This window comes from Ailuropoda melanoleuca, chromosome 4, assembly GCF_002007445.2.
Source record: "Ailuropoda melanoleuca isolate Jingjing chromosome 4, ASM200744v2, whole genome shotgun sequence".
Lineage (NCBI taxonomy): Eukaryota > Metazoa > Chordata > Mammalia > Carnivora > Ursidae > Ailuropoda > Ailuropoda melanoleuca.
The window spans coordinates 92,904,550-92,919,769 of record NC_048221.1 but is presented as its reverse complement, the minus strand read 5'-3'; the positions used below and the strand labels follow the sequence as shown (position 1 = coordinate 92,919,769).

The window sequence follows — 15,220 nt, the reverse complement described above, 5'->3', positions numbered from 1 at the left end:
ACAGGTGCATGCTTGCCACGTGCACCCCACTGGTACCATCCCCCATTCAGTCCCGGTGCCCAAGACCCCTCCATCCTATTACCACCCCTGCCCTCTTCCAAATCCTCAAACCCACCCTTGACCCTTTCCCTTCCCCCCACCTCAGCCCCTCCCTTCAGCCCCAGTCCAGTTCTTTTCCCTCCCCCACCTCTCCTCCGGGTCTCCCCCCAGGCTCCTCCCACCTTAGAACATTTTTTTTGTTCCGGTTTAAGTTTCCCCCGTGAGATTGGGTTGGGGGGTGGGGCTGGCTGGACGGGAGGACACACTGCCATTCATTAGAGTTCCTACCGAATGGACTACTTTTTCCAGCTCAGAAAACCCTTGTTTTCTACCAGAGAAATGGGCAGAGGCCTCTCTCTGGAACTTGGCTGGAGGGATGTCACTCTCCGGAAGAGTCCCTCCGTCTGCAAATATCCCAAAGCAGGCCCAGCCAGCAGTTCTTTTGTTGGGACAGAAGGGGAATGGAATCTTACCAATAGGTGAAAAGAGCTAGAGAGAACACCAAGGATGGGCCCACCCTTCTCCCTACAAAGGCCTAACGCTAAAAGGGAAGGGGAAAAAAAAACCACCAACAAAGAGTTTAAGATAGTAGTTCCCAGCTTTTTCAAATATGAAGCATTTTTTAACCAATCCATTTTTTAATTTTTAAATTCTTGACATTACAGAACTAAACTGAAATTTATTAACATTCCACTCTTACATTTCTTATCGACAAACAGAAATAAAATTCATGAGCCAAAAACCCAAAACTAAAAACAGGGAAAAGCTTATAAAACTAAATATGGATCCCAGCATTAACAGCTGAACAGAGAATGTGATTTTTAAATTCTTAGCGGATGATAAAGTTGTGTAGAAACTGAACACTTACAAATTATTTAAAACCTGGAATCACTGACCAGAAATTACACAGTTGGATCATGGGAAAACAGCAGAAAGGGGCTGTAAGTGAACCTACACTGTTCTAGCTGCACCCCATGCCCTTCTCGGAGGAAAGCCTGGCATTGATTAGATATTGGGCCAGACTAATACTGGCAGCAGAACCAGTGATAGTAACCTGCCTACCAGAGGAGCCTTCCACTGGATTGGCAATTTTGATCTGGGCCCCGGACATCTGGCGGATCTCATTAATGTTGGCGCCTTGGCGCCCGATTATGCAGCCAATTAAGTTATTTGGAATGGTGAGTTCATGGGTGGTTTGAGTAGATGCATCCAAACTTGCCCAATAGCCTTTCACCTCTGGAGAGCTGGAGTCAATTCCGGCGAATCCGGTCCCGCCGTGCATCATGGCAAAGTGAGACTGTTGTCTTGCCACCTGGTTCAGCTTGGCCAGATCGAGCGGAGAAATGGTGTGTTGTCCTTGAATCGAGTAGGCATCTAGAGGTGGTCCCTCCAGGTCATGGGTGGCATGGGGGTAGCCCGCAGCGTCGCTGCACCGATCTTGGCCGCCCGCGCAGATGACTGGAGAGCTGGCCGGCATGGGCTGGTACGGAATGGTCATGACTCTCCCTTGCGGAGACTGGGAGAGCGTCTCCAGCATGACCAGGCAGATCTGCTTGACACACTCGGTGACAGACTGCGGCACGCCAGCAATGGTGATGGCCCGCTCGGTGGAGTTGGGCAGCATATCCCCCGCCACCTGGACCTGGGCCCCCGTACTCTCGCGGATCTCTTTGATCTTACACCCGCCTTTCCCGATCAGGGAGCCGCACTGGGTGGCCGGCACCACCAGCCTCAGGGTGACCGGGGGCCTGCTGGCCGCCGTGCTGTTGGTCATGGAGCTGTTGATATCTTCTTCCAGCTTGTCGATGATCATAGCGAAGGCCTTAAAGATGGCATTGGTAGGGCCGGTCAGAGTGATGATTCTCTCCGGGCAATTCCCCTCCGAGATGTTGATCCGCGCGCCACTCTCCTCGCGGATCCTCTTAACCGACTCCCCTTTCTTCCCAATGATGCTTCCTACTTCCTTTCCGTGCATAAGCAGCCGAATGGTGAGAGTCACATTTAGTCCACTTTCAGTCACACCGGCATCCATGGCGAGCGGCGGGCGGCGTTCGGGGGAGTTGGGCTCGTTACGTGGTCAAGTCTTTGGTGGCTGGCGGGGGGAGGGGAGATGTAGGCCCAAAACTGCCGGCGCGAGGCGAGCGAGGGCCGCGGGAGCGAGCGGGCGCGGGCGGGAGGCCGCGGCGTCGTCGGGGGCGGGCGGCGGCGGCGGAGGGGNCACCGGCATCCATGGCGAGCGGCGGGCGGCGTTCGGGGGAGTTGGGCTCGTTACGTGGTCAAGTCTTTGGTGGCTGGCGGGGGGAGGGGAGATGTAGGCCCAAAACTGTTTTTTTTTTTTTTTTTTTTTTTTTTGGGCGGGAAGCCCGCTTTCAACCCCGCGTACCCTCTGACCCCGGAAGTGATTGCCGCGCAGGACCCCTTGAAAAAAAATGAGGACCCGTCTTTTTTAGGTCACAAGATTGCGCCAACCTCCACATGGTAGTTTTAAAAAATTTTTTTAACAGCCTAGCATTGCAAATAAAGCCCCGATGTGCAGACGCTGTGAGCCCGGCAAAGTTTTAAAACCGATATGCATTTTTATTAACTCTAGCGGCACTGGCAAATGTTCGGAAATGTTAGTGTTGTGAATGGGGATGACACATTATTTTCTCGCCTTACAGAACGAGTTTGGAAGCGGAGCGACACGGACAGCCCCGGCGATAACTGCAGGCGGCAGCTGGGACGCCGCGGGTTTAAAACGTGCGCGTGAGGAGGCTAGAGCGCGTGCGCGAGGGTGTGGGGAGACGGGAGGGGCAACCGCGGTCTTCCGGGGGGGAGGGGCGGCGAGGCGAGGCTTGCGGGGTGGGTGCGCGCGCGCAAGGGCGCGCGAGCAGGCACGTGGGGCCTCTTCGTCCCCGGTGCCCGGGCGTCCCGCGCCAGCCCCCACCCCTGCCCCGGTCCCCCAGCGGCGGCCGGTGAAGAGAATGACCGAAACCCACCCCTGTCGCCCGAGTTGCGGCTCTGCTGATGATTTCTGGGAAGTGCTGGAAACACGGCCATAAAAAAAGAATGGCGTCCATTTACATAATGCTTTGTTTGCATTTTGCAAGTTCTTTCGGTTGAACCTGCAGAAACCCCACCTCCTAGTGTCGTTTTAGTCGTGGCAGTCTCGTCAGACATTTAAGACAATGGTGTGCCTCTTGGGGGCCGCATTTATTTAGGGGTGCCGAGTAGTGCTGTGGGGCGTTCTTGCGGTTTTCCCCCACGCCGTTTAAGCTCCCGCTTCTGCCCTTCCTATTTCCCCCCTTGGTGCAGACGCCGCGCCCCGCTCTCTTCGGGGACGGCCCTTGTCGGGCCCCGCCATCTTGGAAGGCCTTTCTTGCCCGTTCGCCACCGCACGTTCCTCTCGCTAAAGAAAGGTCGCTTGGGTGGCTCGTGTACGTTTACTTCTATCCCGTTCTCTTCCCTTCGGCTAAGCCAGACAGAAAAGGCGCACAGACGTGTGCACAACGTGCTTCAAGATCCTTAAGGGAAAGCGGCTAACGTGGCGGTCCCTCCGCCCCCCTTCCTTCCCCACGGGGTGGCCGCCATGTTTCCAGAACACAAAATGGCGGCACGTGGCCTGGATTCGTCGCCAACGAGAAATTGGGGTCGACCGGAAAGCTCCAGAATGGCCCCCCCCCCCCAACACCGTGCGTGTTGGCTGGAGCCTTCCCCTCGCAGCGAGTGCTCTGACCACCCTGGTCCAAACCTCGGCTGCCGAATTTTAATGCATTTCCCCTGTTAATTTAAAATGGAAACGTTTATAACTGAAATGTAGGCATAGTACTGAGTCTTGTTAGTCTTAAATTTAATAATGAGTAATGGGGGGCAGTACCAGTGGATAATTTGGGCCCGCAGTACCGAAGCATTTAGGAATTGCTGCTTTAAGAAATGAGATGGGAAATTACTGATTTCCTAGACTTTTAGCACAGGTTGGTGTGCTGGAGAGACCAAGAAATGGTCTTCTAAAACAACTTAAAAAAAAAAAAAAAACAATTTCCATGAAGCAATTCGGATACCAGTGACCTTTTTCAGAGGTCAGCTGGCTGGTGAACCTCAGTTTCCCCACAACTGGTGTTAACTTTTAGTGTGGAGGGACAGAGACAGATGTTATTGTGCATTTACCAGTGCCAGATGCTGTACTAGCATTTTACTGCATACTCTCTTTAATTTTTACAATGATCTGACGTAGGTGTTACCTCTTTTTTTTTTTTTTTTTAACAGACAATTCACTTAGGCCCAGAGAGATGAAGTGACTAATTCAAGGTCACACTGTGGAGGATGGAATCCAGACCTTCTGATTTCCTTATTGGTGAGCACATTTTCAAATTTTTCTGTAAGTCATGGTTTTAGAATTCGGGTGCTATTCGAATGTTTAAGTGAGCTTGTCGTTTCAAGGAACCCCTCAGGTAAACTTTTGGTGCATAGTCACCCACTGTTTGGGGATTCCCAGTTTTTCCTGGTGTGAGCTATACCTATAAGAGGCTCAAGTGCTATTTTTTTTTAAATGAGGTGTTTGGGTGACAATAGGGAGGGGGACATGATTCAGCCCTGCCCAAAGGCTGAAGCATCTGTCAGTCCAGCCTTGTCTGCTGCACATTTAAATCTACCTGGCTCTGTGGGAGCAAGCAGTTTCCCTGTGTGACTCATTTATTCTTTAAGCCATCCGTGGGCATGACTTCCGCCTTCCTCACCCCAATGTCCCAACCAAGTAAAAATACATAATTTTACTTTGGCGCCAAGTCTCCATTTCTCTGCAAATATTCACAAAGCATGACAATGTTAGGTAAGTCATAGTCTGTGAACTCTTCAGTTTAATGTAACAAATAACTTGTAGGACAAAGAAGGAATATGTGCCTGAATAGGGCTCTACATGTGTGGGTGTTAGAGATGGAGAGAAGGGCTTTTTGCTTCTTTTAACTTAACGTTAATGTCCTATATCATGGTTTCTGAAGTGCTTTTGCAGTACTTTATGTAATTCTACAAACAGCTTTGGTAGGTGGGTACATAAGAGCAACAATGACAGTGATAGCACTAAGTGCTTAATTTGCCAGGCACTGTTTGAAGCTTTATTCTGTATGATAATTCAGTGGCTCTTATATTTTTTTATTTTATTTATTTATTTTTTAAAAAGATTTTATTTATTTATTTATTTGACAGAGATAGAGACAGCCAGCGAGAGAGGGAACACAAGCAGGGGGAGTGGGAGAGGAAGAAGCAGGCTCATAGCAGAGGAGCCTGATGTGGGGCTCGATCCCATAATACCGGGTTCACGCCCTGAGCCGAAGGCAGACGCTTAACCGCTGTGCCACCCAGGTGCCCCTCTTATATTTTTTTATTTTAAAGATTTTATTTTTAAGTAATCTCTACACCCAATGTGGGACTTGAACTCCCAACCCCAAGATCAAGATTGCATATTCCACTGAGTCAGCCAGCCAAGTGCGCCAACAGTTTTAAAAGCAAACCACCATAAGAGCTAAATTTTACAGAATAACTCATGTATGTGCATGTATGTAAAACAAAATCTTTTTGAAACAATACGTAGTCTTACTATATGCAGTGTGCTCTGGTAATTTCTATTATTTTACATGAAATAAAAAAGGCACATCAAAACTAAAATGAGAAACCCATTGTTAGGTTGTGACCAAAACGATTAATGTACACATTTAATCCTCACAAATCCTCCTGATATGGGGGTGATGTTAATTTCCATTTTGCAGAGATACAGAGAGGTGAAGGATTTTTGTCTAAGGCACAGTTATTAAACAGTAAAATAGGGATTTGAATCTAGGCGATCTGAATCCAGAGTCTGTATATATACCACTATGCAAGATGTGGTGTTTGGGGGCAGCTGGGTGGCTCAGTCATTAAGCGTCTGCCTTCGGTTTAGGTCATGATCCCAGGATCCTGGGATTGAGCCCCCTCATCAGGCTCCCTGCTCAGTGGGAAGCCTGCTTCTCCCTCTCCCACTTCCCCTGCTTGTGTTCCCTCTCTCACTGCCTCTCTCTCTGTCAAATAAATAAATACAACCTTAAAAAAAAAAAAAAAAGTTGTGGTCTCTGCAGGGGGCCTTGTCTTATAGAAGAGGCAGAATTGTTTAGGGAATTAAAATTATTAGTAAATGTTAAAAACTCAGGAGACAAAAAGAGAAATTATGTATAATTGGGAATTATGTATAATTAGGAATTAAAACTACTCTGGGGGCATCTGGGTGGCTCAGTTGTTAAGTGTCTGCCTTTGGCTCAGGGTGTGATCCCGGTGTTCTGGGATGGAGCCCCATTGGGCTCCTCCACTGGGAGGCCTGCTTCTTTCTCTCCCATTCCCCCTGCTTGTGTTCCCTCTCTTGCTGGCTGTCTCTCTCTCTCTGTCAAATAAATAAATAAAATCTTTAAAAAATAAATAAAATAAAACTACTCTGGTCCCCTAAATCTGCCACATACTTCTTTTCCCTAAAGAAGTTGTATACATTGGGTCTTTCTTCCCAAGGCTGCCTATTTTAAACTTTTTTGCCTGAAATTTTCCATTAATTTTTTCTCATCTGAGTACCTCTAGGATTCTAACCTCCCCCCAACCCCCAATAAAGACTTCCCCTTCCCAGCTCTCAGCCTCTCTTTCCCCCAGAGTCCTACAGCCCTTTCTGCCCCTATAGGCCACATTTAGCTGTTGATTAAATTGTAATTGGAATGTGTCTTGGTGTTGATAGTGTGTTGTACAGACTACAGGTGCTGTGTGTGACCCGGAAATCTGGTAAAGAGGGCACTGGACTTGGGTACCTGTGTCTCTGGCCCCTAGCTCCAGCTCTGCCACTGTCTAGCTTTGAGACGTTTACAACCCAATCCAAGACTGGCTTTGGTTTTCCCATCTGTAAAACAAGAGATTAAATGATGTCTTCTGTCTAGGCAGTGATGATATTTGATGATCTTGGTTCTTTATCTCTGGAGGGGGGGAGGATTATGTAAACATTTTACTCACTTATGGTAAATTCTCCACTCCCTTCCCGAGACCTGCACTATCTTGTGGATCTATGAGTGAATTCCCCACCACCCATTTTACAGATGAAGCCACTGAGATATGGAACAATTGACTAAATAGTCACTGCCCCACCCCTGGAGCCTCATGCCTGACTCTTCTCCCATTTGAATGACTGCAGGTTAGTTAAGGAGTTTAACGAGGTTGTGAAGGTGAGTCAGGCCTAGACTTCGGAAATTGAACCACAGGATTTATATTCTGTTCAGAGGAAGGATTTTTGCTCCCTTTAACTTAACATTGGCATGTTATGTGAAATATTTTGAAGTGATTTTACGTTACTTAATCATCACAGACAACTTTGCCAGGAAAGTATTATTATGCCTATTTTATGGAAGAGCCATGTATGGATCAGAAGGGTGAAGTGACTTGCCCAAGGTGACATAGCTTGTCAGAACCTGAGCTGGGCCTCTTGACTATTGTGTCTTGTTCCTCTTCTTGGCTTCTGATGCTTTGACACATGGAATAATTTTATCTTTAACTCAAAAAGCTTTCAATCCATTCTTTATTCTTCTGTCCCAGAGCAACCAGTCCACTTATGTTAGGTTCCAGATTTTTTTGGTTTAAGAAAACCTCTTTGCTCTTTTTCTCTAATGTTTACATTTATGGGTGTGGGAAGTGGTGGGAATTATTCCTCTGGAGACGCTGGAGGCAGGGACCGCGTTTTTTCCTCCTAATCTACCCGGTCCAGCAAGTATACTATAGCTTTTTAAATTTGCCCTACCAACATGCAGCATTTTTTCAAAAAGTATGATTTTTCTTTTACACCTTCAGAATTAGCTTCACATTTTTCTTTTATTTGAAATTGTAGTAAATTGAGAGGGCCTTGACCCTATCACTTTCTGGGATACTACAGAGTAGAGCCTAAGAAATATATGTGTGTATTTTTAATGATATTTACCACTTTAATTAATTAATTAATTAAAAAGATTTTATTTGAGAGAGAGAAAGTGGGAGAACACAGAGGGAGAGTGAGAGGGAGAAGTGTACTCCTCACTGAGCAGAGAGTCCAATGTGGGGCTCGATCCCAGGACCCTGAGATCATGACCCGAGCTGAAAGCAGATTTTTTTTTTCTCTTTTCTTTTCTTTTCTTTTCTTTTCTTTTCTTTTCTTTTCTTTTCTTTTCTCTTCTTTCTCTTCTCTTCTCTTCTCTTCTTCTTCTCTTCTCTTCTCTTCTCTTCTTTCTCTTTTCTTCTTTCTTTCTTTTTTATTTTTATTTTTTAAAAATATTTTATTTATTTATTTGACATAGAGAGACAGTGAGAGAGAGAACATAAGCACGGAAAGCGGGAGAGGGAGAAGCAGGCTCCCCGCCGAGCAGGGAGCCCAACATGGGGCTCGATCCCAGGACCCTGGGATCATGACCTGAGCCGAAGGCAGATGCTTAACAAGTGAGCCACCTGGGTGCCCCATCTTTTCTTTTCTTTCTTTTTTTAAGATTTTTGTTTATTTATTTGACAGAGAGAGAGAAGGCACAAACACGGGGAGTGGGAGAAGGAGAAGCAGGCTCTCCACTGAGCAGGGAGCCTGATGGCAGGGGTCAATTCCAGGACCCTGGGATTATGTCCTGAGCTGAAGAAAGACACTTAACTGACTAAGCCACTCAGGCGCCCCTGAAGGCAGATTCTTAACCAACTAAGCATCCCACTTAGCCATCCGGGCATCCCACTACGTTTTTTTTTTTTTTTCTTTAAGATTTATTTATTTATTTTAGAGAGTGAGAGGGAGCATGCCCATACATGAGAGAGAGGCAGGGGGTGGGGGCAGAGAGAGAGAGAGAGTCTTCAGACTCCTTGCTGAGTGCAGAGCCAACTCAGGGGCTCAGTCTCATGACCCTGAGATCATGACCTGAGCCGAAACTTAGAGTCAGATACCTAACTGACTGAGCCACCCAGGTGCCCCAGCGTAAGAAATATTTCTTACCCATTTTGTGGATAGTAACAAGAGTAATAATATTAATCTCATATACTGATGATCTTGTGCTGCTGCTATGGGGTTATTACTGGGTTTCCTCAGAAACATAAGAAATATATCGGTGTGCTTTACAGAAGTGCCTGGGGAGATACAATAACATTTTTGTTCTAAGTTCTCCTAGTTGGGGAAAGTAATGCCCATGGGTTCACCAGGGTTACTCTGACTGAAATAAGGCATGGAGAAGGGAGTGCAGAGAAAAGTTAAAGGGAAAATGAGAACAGAGTGCAAATGCAAAGTACAGAAAATAAGGAAGGAAAAAAGGGAAGAAAAGGAAAGAGAAAAGACTAGGGCAGAGGGAAGAGGAGAACACAGGATCGGTGGAAGGGATAAGATCGGTGGAAGGGATGTGAAGACGACAATTCAGAGGTCCGTTTGCCCCTCGTGTTGTGTGGGAAGCATAGGCTGCTGTTTTGCACCAAAAAAGAGCAGCTGATATGAGAACTCCTGAGCACCATGTCTCATTTTTTATCCTCTCTTCCCAATGTCTGGTAGGGAAAATTTCTTTGTTTTTGCTATCAGCTGGGGATGTAGTTAAGATGTCAGTATTTTTAGTATAAGCCTCAGTTCAATTGGTTTATCAAGGAAAATGTGCTAAAAAGATCACATAAAGTATTCCAAGTCATATTTTATCTTTTTTTTTTAATTTTTTTTTTGTTATGTTAGTTCCAAATCATATTTTATCTTATTCATTCTGGCAGCAAATACTTTTTTCTTCTCTTAATTTATTTTTAAAGTTAACTCCCAGCATGGGACTTGAACTCAGGACCCTGAGATCAAGAGTCTCATGCTTTACTCACCTAGCCAGCCAGGCACCCCAGTCAGCAAGTACTTACTGATTGCTTGATAGTTCCCAAACACTAAGGATACAAAAATGAGTGAGATCCTGTCCTTGCCCTCAAGATGTTTATGATCTGGAGAGGGACACTGACAAGTAAATAGATTGGCAGTACACTACATCAATGTATTAGGAGATGAGTAGGCAGAGGATGCTATGGGCTTAGAAGAGGGTCCTTGATTCACCCTTGGAGGGGATCCAGAAAAGCTACCTAGAGAAGTTGGCATTCAGGCTGAGTCCCAAGTTGGGAAATTGCAAGGTGGAGGGCAGGAAAGGTTAACTCTTGAGAAGGGAAGCAAAGACCTAAAGGCCAACAGTGCACAGTCCATTCAGAAGTTGAAGGCATTTCCAAAAGGTCTGAAGGATGTTTGCATGATCCAGTTTTTGGTGATTATTGTTCTACTGCTTCAGAAGTGTACATTATTGAAACTTGATTATGCTTACTAGAGCACAGAAAGTTCAAGTCTTACTTTGTAGCAGTAATTCTCTTTTAAGATGAAGACATTAGAAACTGTACTTCTGGGGGCGCCTGGGTGGCTCAGTCGTTAAGCGTCTGCCTTCAGCTCAGGGTGTGATCTCCGTGTTCTGGGATCAGGCCCCACATCAGGCTTCTCTGCCAGGAGCCTGCTTCTTCCTCTCTCACTCCCCCTGCCTGTGTTCCCTCTCTTGCTGCCTGTCTCTCTCTCTCTCAAAGAAATAAATAAGATCTTAAAAAAAAAAAAATTGTACCTCTGGTCTAGAGTTTCCAAAGAGAAAATGTAAATAAAGCAGTTTTTGAATTAGCAAATGATTGGTAATCCTCTGTGCAGTAAAGGAAAGAAGGTATAGAGCATAGCATATCCCTTTCTTATCCAAGTTTTGGATTTGATTGTGTTCTGCTTTGTTTTCAAAGGGGGTGTGTGTGGAATTTTAGGGTCTTTGTTTAGCGGGTTAGGATGTTTGAGTTAGGGAGGAGGGAAAAGAGTTCAAGAATAATTGCTACTTTATGGCAGAACAAAAGAAATACATTTAAATAGCTCATTTCTCTGATCCCACCTACTGAGCACAAGCAAGACTTAGTTGGGAACTTTGTTTCAGAGACACAGTTAATTCAACCAGACAAAGCATTTGTTCAGCATTATTTGCTGTGTAAAATCTGTTGTGTCTGGGTTAAGCACATTGATTTTTGTTTTTTGAGACATGGTTATAGCTGCATTAAAAAAAACCTTATGTGTATTCATTGGACAATACTGGGATTTTACCTGGATTAAAGGAAAAAAAGTACTATGTGGAATAGGGAAGAACGTGCTTAAAAAATAGCACAGATTCAGTGGTCATTTCTCAGTCATCTTGACCTCTCTGTAGCACCTGACACTCCCTTCTTGCACATTAGTTTCATTTGGCTTCCAGGATGTCACTCCCTTGGTTTCCCCCCTGCCTCACTGGCCCCTCCTTCTCAACCCCATCCCCACTTTTTGGCTTCTCATCCCCAGCCCCCTTTTGAATCCTCCTTATCTTCTCAGCCTCTAATGATGGAGTACTCAAATGAGTCCATGCATCTCTTCTCTGTTTACACTCATTCCTTAGGTGCTCCCTTTCAAGATTTTAAATACCATTTGTACCCTGACACTTCTCAAGTGTATTTGATCAGCTTGGATGTCTTCCCCTGTACTTAAGACTCTCATATCTAACTGCCTACAGGATACCATCTCTACTTGGTTATTTAATAGCTTCTTGAGCTTAACATATTCAGCAGATTAATTCTGAAACTTCTCTCAAAAATGTACCTCTGGGGGCTTCTGGTTGGCTCAGGCGTTTGAGCATCTGGCTCTCGGTTTCAGCTCAGGTTATGATCCCACGGGTCATGAGATCAAGCCCCTCATCAGGCTCCGTGCTCAGTGGGGATTCTGCTTGAGGATTCTCTCCCCGTATCCCTTCCTGCACTCGCGCTCTCTCTCTCTCTCAAATAAATAAATAAATCTTCAGATGTGCACCTCTGCCAATTCCTCCCCATTTTAGTTGTATTGAATATACGGAGGACTCTCCCTTGACTCTGTTCTTTTCTTTTTTTAAGATTTTATTTATTTGACACAGAGCGAGAGAGCACAAGCAGGGGGACTGGCAGGCAGAGGGCGAAGCGGCTCCCCATTGAGCAGGAAGCCTGCCGCAAGGCTCGATCCCAGGACCCTGCGATCATGACCTGAGCCAAAGGCTGACGCTTAACCGACTGAGCCACCCAGGCGCCCCGACTCTGTTCTTTTGTTTTTCTTACTTTCCTCGTCCAGTCCACTAGCAGGTCCTATAAACTGTACCTTAAAAAACATCCAGGATTTGAACACTTCTCACCACCTCCCCTGCTACCTTTGAAACAGACTTCTAAGTGGTCTTCCCTTGGTCTAATCTGAACAGTGACCGGAGTAATCCTGTTAAGCGTATATCAAATCATGCCACTCCTCTGCTGAAAACTGTCCTCTGGGTTCCACCCATGTTAAAAATTAAAGTCCTTACAGTGGTCTGGGAGGCTACAAAGGATATTCAGCAAAACCCTTTCCAGGCTGCTCTGACCTCATCTTTGACCACTTTCCCCTTGTGCTCTGGACACATTGGTCTCCTTGCAGTTGCTCCAGCGTGCCAACCCTTGGACTTCTGTAGTTGTATTCTTTGCCTGGAACACTTCTTCCAGTTACCAGTATGGCTCCTCTCTCAACCTCCTTCAGGTTTCTGTTCTGTCATCTAGTTTGTGAAGCATTCCTTGGCCAACCTATCTAATCAATCTATCTATCTATCTATATTTATTTTTTAAAGATTTTATTTATTTATTCGACAGAGATAGAGANCTATCTATCTATCTATCTATCTATCTATTTATTTTTTAAAGATTTTATTTATTTATTCGACAGAGATAGAGACAGCCAGCAAGAGAGGGAACACAAGCAGGGGGAGTGGGAGAGGAAGAAGCAGGCTCATAGCACAGGAGCCTGATGTGGGGCTCGATCCCAGAATGCCAGGATCATGCCCTTGAGCCGAAGGCAGACGCTTAACCGCTGTGCCACCCAGGCGCCCCATGGCCAACCTATTTAAAGTAAAAGCCATCTCCAGCCCTCTGCCTTCACTCTTCCCTTTCCCTACTTTATTTTTCTCCACAGAACTTATTACTGTTTGATGTGCTATTCATTCATTCATTATTGATATATTTATTGAGGAATGCCTACTATGTGCCAGGCACTGTTCTGGAGACTCTACTATAGTTTATTATTGTTCACCTGCTACTGGCATGTAAATTTCATGATAGCTTGAACTTTGTTTTGATTGTTGCTATATCCCCATCTCCTAGAATAGTTAGTGCCTAGCACATGAGACAACTCTCATGAATACGTTTTTCAAATTTTAAACAAAAATGTATTGAGTGTATAGGGGTTGTGTACCAGATAATGAAGAAAAGATCTGTATGAATAACATTGTTTCTGCCTTCAAATGACTCAGTTTAAAAAATGTTTATTTTGACCTGAATAGTGTTGTGCTCTCTAACAAGATAAAGTGATACATCATTTTGGAATTAGGGAGGTAAGGACTGGTTTGCAAGGGTATGGATCTCTTCAGAGATGAAGTCCTACTTTGTCAGGCTTATTGATAATTTGAACTGTTCCCGGGAGGGCAGGATTGCTGATAGCTCACTGCATTACTGGCTTTTCGAGTTGCAGTTTCTGTTTGGTCTTGTCTTATTAGAGCAGGAGTTTCTTTAAAATCCTGTTAACAGTCTTGGTTCATTTAGATATCTTCTAGGAACCCTTTATCATAGCCACTTCTTCTCAGGATAAGTGAAGGAGTTTACTGTCTTTACCTTTCTCCATATCTGAAAATTCTTTTCCAGAAACCCTGGTCACCCACATCCTAGCTATTTGGTCTTGAACCTCTTAAAACCTCAGTTTCTGTACCTGTCAATGGAGATATCTTCTTGTGAGGATTAAATGACTAAAATAAAGACATTTTGAGAATGGGGGAGTGGAGAAAGAGAGGACAATTTCTTTTCTCTTCTTTTTGTGGGGGGCAGAGGGAGAAGGAGACAGAGAGAATCTTAAGCAGACTCACACCCAGCATGGAGCCCGACATGAGGCTTGATCTCACGATCCTGAGATTATGACCTGAGCCAAAGTTAAGAGTTGGACGCTTAACTGACTGAGCCACCCAGGCACCCCGAGGACAGTTTCTTTTTTTAAGTGAATAGTATATATTTCTATTTTGAAAAAAAAAAATTTTTTTTTAAAGATTTATTTATTTTAGAGAGAAACAGCAGGATTGAGAGTGTGCACAGGGGAGAAGGGAAGGGCAGAGAGAAAATCTCAAGCGGACTCCCTACTGAATTATGGGGCCCAATCAAGTATGAGGCCCAATCAAGCGTGGGGCTCAGTCCCCCACCCCCGAGATAAGGACCTGAGCTGAAATCAAGAGTTGGATGCTCAACTGACTGAGCCACCCAGGCGCCCCTTGAAAAAATTTTTTAACATGGCTATGTTTCTTTTCTAGCGAGAGTAATGAAGATTTTATTTTTAAAAACAAAGATGTTCCTATATTGTTTTTTTATAGAGTAGGGTTATTTTGTTTGTTTTTTTGTTTTGTGCAAAAAGTTGATTTTATTAAAGCATGGGGACAGGACCCATGGACAGATAGAGCTGCTTTAGAGTAGGAGGTTTTTAGAAAATACTTCCTTGTCTTTCTACCCAGATACTTCTGTATTATGAGGGCAATGAAATACTAGAACCTCACCTCAGGCCGCCCATTGAGCTGGTATGTAGGTACAGGCAAACAACCATTTCCTTTAATGAAGTTGGAACTCAGGAAGTGGTATTTGAAGAGGCTCAAAGGGATTGATGATAATAATAATAGTAGTAATAGTAATGGCTAACTGATGAACCAGGTACTTTATGTAGATTGTCTTATTTTAATAGCATAGCTATCACACGAAGGCTGGTGCTGTGAGAGAAAGAGAGCAGTGTAGGAGTAAGAAGCATAGACTCTGGGGTCAGGCTTCCTGCCCTGACTTCTCAGCTTTGTAAGTAACTAGCTGTATGGCTTTGAATTAGAAAACTGTCTCTTTTTCCTTACTTATAAAATGAGGGTAATAGTACCTGCCTCATAAGGTTGTGATGATTAAATGATATAAGCTATGTAAAGCGCTTAGCATAGTGGTTGGCATATAGAAAGTGCTCACTAAATATCACTGTTACAATAATTAAAGCAGATGGAGAAGCAGAGGCTTAGAGGTAAGGTATGCCTAAATGATACAGCCAATAAATGATAGAACAGTAAGTTGCTCCTGGGAAGTCAAACTCCAGGGCTCTTGTTCC

General features: G+C 44.9%; 2 protein-coding genes across 9 annotated transcripts in view; one reads left to right on the top strand and one right to left on the bottom strand.

Moving 5' to 3' along the window:
* Positions 1–657: 657 nt before the first annotated feature.
* On the bottom strand, positions 658–2,337 carry PCBP1 (poly(rC) binding protein 1). The gene is made up of 2 exons (XM_034659304.1): positions 2,315–2,337; positions 658–2,115 (listed from the first exon to the last, which is right to left on the bottom strand). The coding sequence occupies exon 2, from the start codon at positions 2,069–2,071 to the stop codon at positions 1,001–1,003; it is 1,071 nt and encodes a 356-aa protein (XP_034515195.1). The 5' UTR covers positions 2,072–2,115; positions 2,315–2,337; the 3' UTR covers positions 658–1,000.
* A 509-nt stretch (positions 2,338–2,846) lies between these two features.
* ASPRV1 (aspartic peptidase retroviral like 1) overlaps positions 2,847–15,220 on the top strand; it is a 112,463-nt gene continuing 100,089 nt past the window's right edge. For 5 of the 8 annotated variants that reach the window (XM_034659292.1, XM_034659284.1, XM_034659285.1 and 2 more), the window contains exons 1-2: positions 2,850–3,455; positions 4,285–4,372. The gene's annotated coding sequence lies outside the window, so the exon portion shown is untranslated. Of the gene's footprint in view, positions 3,456–3,860; positions 3,993–4,284; positions 4,397–15,220 lie in introns of those variants that run through there. The other 3 variants (XR_004624952.1, XM_034659290.1, XM_034659293.1) reach the window with 3 other exon arrangements.

Coding starts and splice junctions, on each gene's coding strand:
- PCBP1 (XM_034659304.1), bottom strand. CDS start 2,071: ATGGATGCCGGTGTGACTGAAAGTGGACTAAATGTGACTCTCACCATT.